At 35.0% G+C, this 1999-nt stretch overlaps 1 protein-coding gene across 1 annotated transcript in view; it reads left to right on the top strand.

Moving 5' to 3' along the window:
• The window catches only part of LOC117115261 (DENN domain-containing protein 10-like), a 54588-nt gene that overhangs the window by 29260 nt on the left and 23329 nt on the right, over nucleotides 1-1999 (top strand). The window contains exon 5 of the mRNA XM_033258975.1: nucleotides 392-600. Coding sequence (XP_033114866.1) covers nucleotides 392-600 — 209 coding nt within the window. The remainder of the gene's footprint in view (nucleotides 1-391; nucleotides 601-1999) is intronic.

The raw sequence follows: 1999 nt of genomic DNA, 5'->3' as shown, positions 1-1999 counted from the left end.
GATTACACAGGGGAGAGTTGTAATGTATTCATCCCCAATAAACAATGTTTGCTGCCACCTATGTTTTACAATAAATACTGAACTGAGAAAATGGCAATCGTCTCCTGTCAGTCCGTCGTGTTGTGACATAAAGAGCCATAAAACATTACACATTACTACTTCAGATATCATCATTCAGAAATAAGTTTTATTTAAAGAATGTTTTTAAGAATACAGGAATAAGTATAGGCCTATACTTTTATGTATTTACAAAAATACTATTTTAGAATGTATGCAGTAATAATGTCTTATGTTAAAGTGTGTGTGTGTTTATGTCTTGCATTAAAATGCTTGCAGGATTATTTATTAATTTATAATATAAACAGGAGTAATTATTTTTCATTGTTTGTAGATCACTTCCTGCCTTGGTTTGGCATAGGCAGAATTGGTCAATCATGTCCCCATATGTACATTTGAAAGCACAAGAGTTGGAAAGCCTAAATGGAAACAGCATACTTTTAATGGGTTTCACAGATGCTGACGTTGAAAGTCATACGGAATTATATGATCTGTATGTTAATTTGCCTGCGAATGAGATTACCTTAGCAACTCATGCCAAACGTAAGCTTCTTTTTACTTCATGACTATATCTTTAACAGTCAGTTAAGCTGGTGATAGCCACTGTGTGTGTGCCCTGACGTGTGGAGATCCATTATTAACATTTGGGAGCTGGTTTAATTTCGACCACTGCTCTTCTTGTGTTTCAGTTTGAGGGCTGAAATTAAAGCATAAAAGAGTGCACTTGTTTTTGTTTTTTGTTCTTTTCTGGTACAAAAATGATAAAAATTTCATGCTTAAGAAGAAGACATTAAAACAGTTAATGTTCACTCAAAAAGTTTGTTTTAGTAAGACAAGATTTTTTTTTGGTGATCCGCTACACTAGCGGATCACCTCTTGTTATTGTCAGGATCTTTTTTTTCTTATTCTTCTTTCTTTCTCTCCTTTTCTGTTCGCACGATATCTCAAAAACTGCACCAAAGTTACGCACAATCGCTGTCAGCGAACATTTGGCTTGGTCTGGAATAGTCATGGTAAGCTTTTCAACGCGCTCAGTCATGCGTGACGTCATCTACGCGCAATTTTGCGTTTTTACATTATCGATAATATCAGCCTAACCAATTGCCATTTCGAAATCGTATTAAGTGAGCATTAACTTCGGGTTAATGTTGAATGTACTGTACCCTAATTTGACGCGTGCGCTTCACTACGCGCATAAGCGTGCGTCAAAATTTCAAAATGCTCAAAATCACTTTTTGATTAAATTAGAGCACGTTTTAGGCCATTTTGAGCATTTCAAATTTTTTTGAAATTTTCCACTACGCGTGAGCATTTGTACGTGCGCAGCACGTATGAAAGCTAGAAATTACGTTATTTTACATATTTTGGGTTCCTGACATTGTTTTCACAAATTTCCATTCTTTTCGGTCATCTTTTGACCAATAGCAATACCGTACGTGCGCATCAAACATGGGTATCTTTGCGCGTATTTGTGCCGCTATACAGTGAAATTATGCTCAAATCAGACCTATTTGAGGCATGTCGTGGCAAAATGGTTAAGTTGTCGCACAGACCAGTATTGAGTGAATGAGCTATAAAATATGGGAGCTCAAAAAATTGCCTAAAAATCCAAATTTGTTTTTTACTCTAGATCAACAGTTTGATGTCTTATTAATCATGTCCCAAAGTATTAGTTCTGGAAGTGGTCAACAAATTGTTTATTTAACGTTATTTTGATAGTTCATTCTATTAAACAATGTATGCACAAATAACTTTACTCAAAATCATGTTTATCTTGACAATAAGTCTGGTACTTTCACTTTCTAATAACCGAGGCTTGAAATGTCCAATTTCAATGAATAACCCCTCGTATTAAAGATCACATACTCAGGTATCTGAAAATACCAATAACTTAAATTTCAATTTTTGCTACAACTTAGCCATTTTGCCACAACATGCCTCA

Source organism: Anneissia japonica, unplaced genomic scaffold (genome assembly GCF_011630105.1).
Source record: "Anneissia japonica isolate Jap-2015-1 unplaced genomic scaffold, ASM1163010v1 scaffold288128_len588385_cov197, whole genome shotgun sequence".
NCBI lineage: Eukaryota > Metazoa > Echinodermata > Crinoidea > Comatulida > Comatulidae > Anneissia > Anneissia japonica.
The sequence above is the reverse complement of the archived record's forward strand: the minus strand, read 5'-3'. Positions and strand labels throughout refer to the sequence as shown.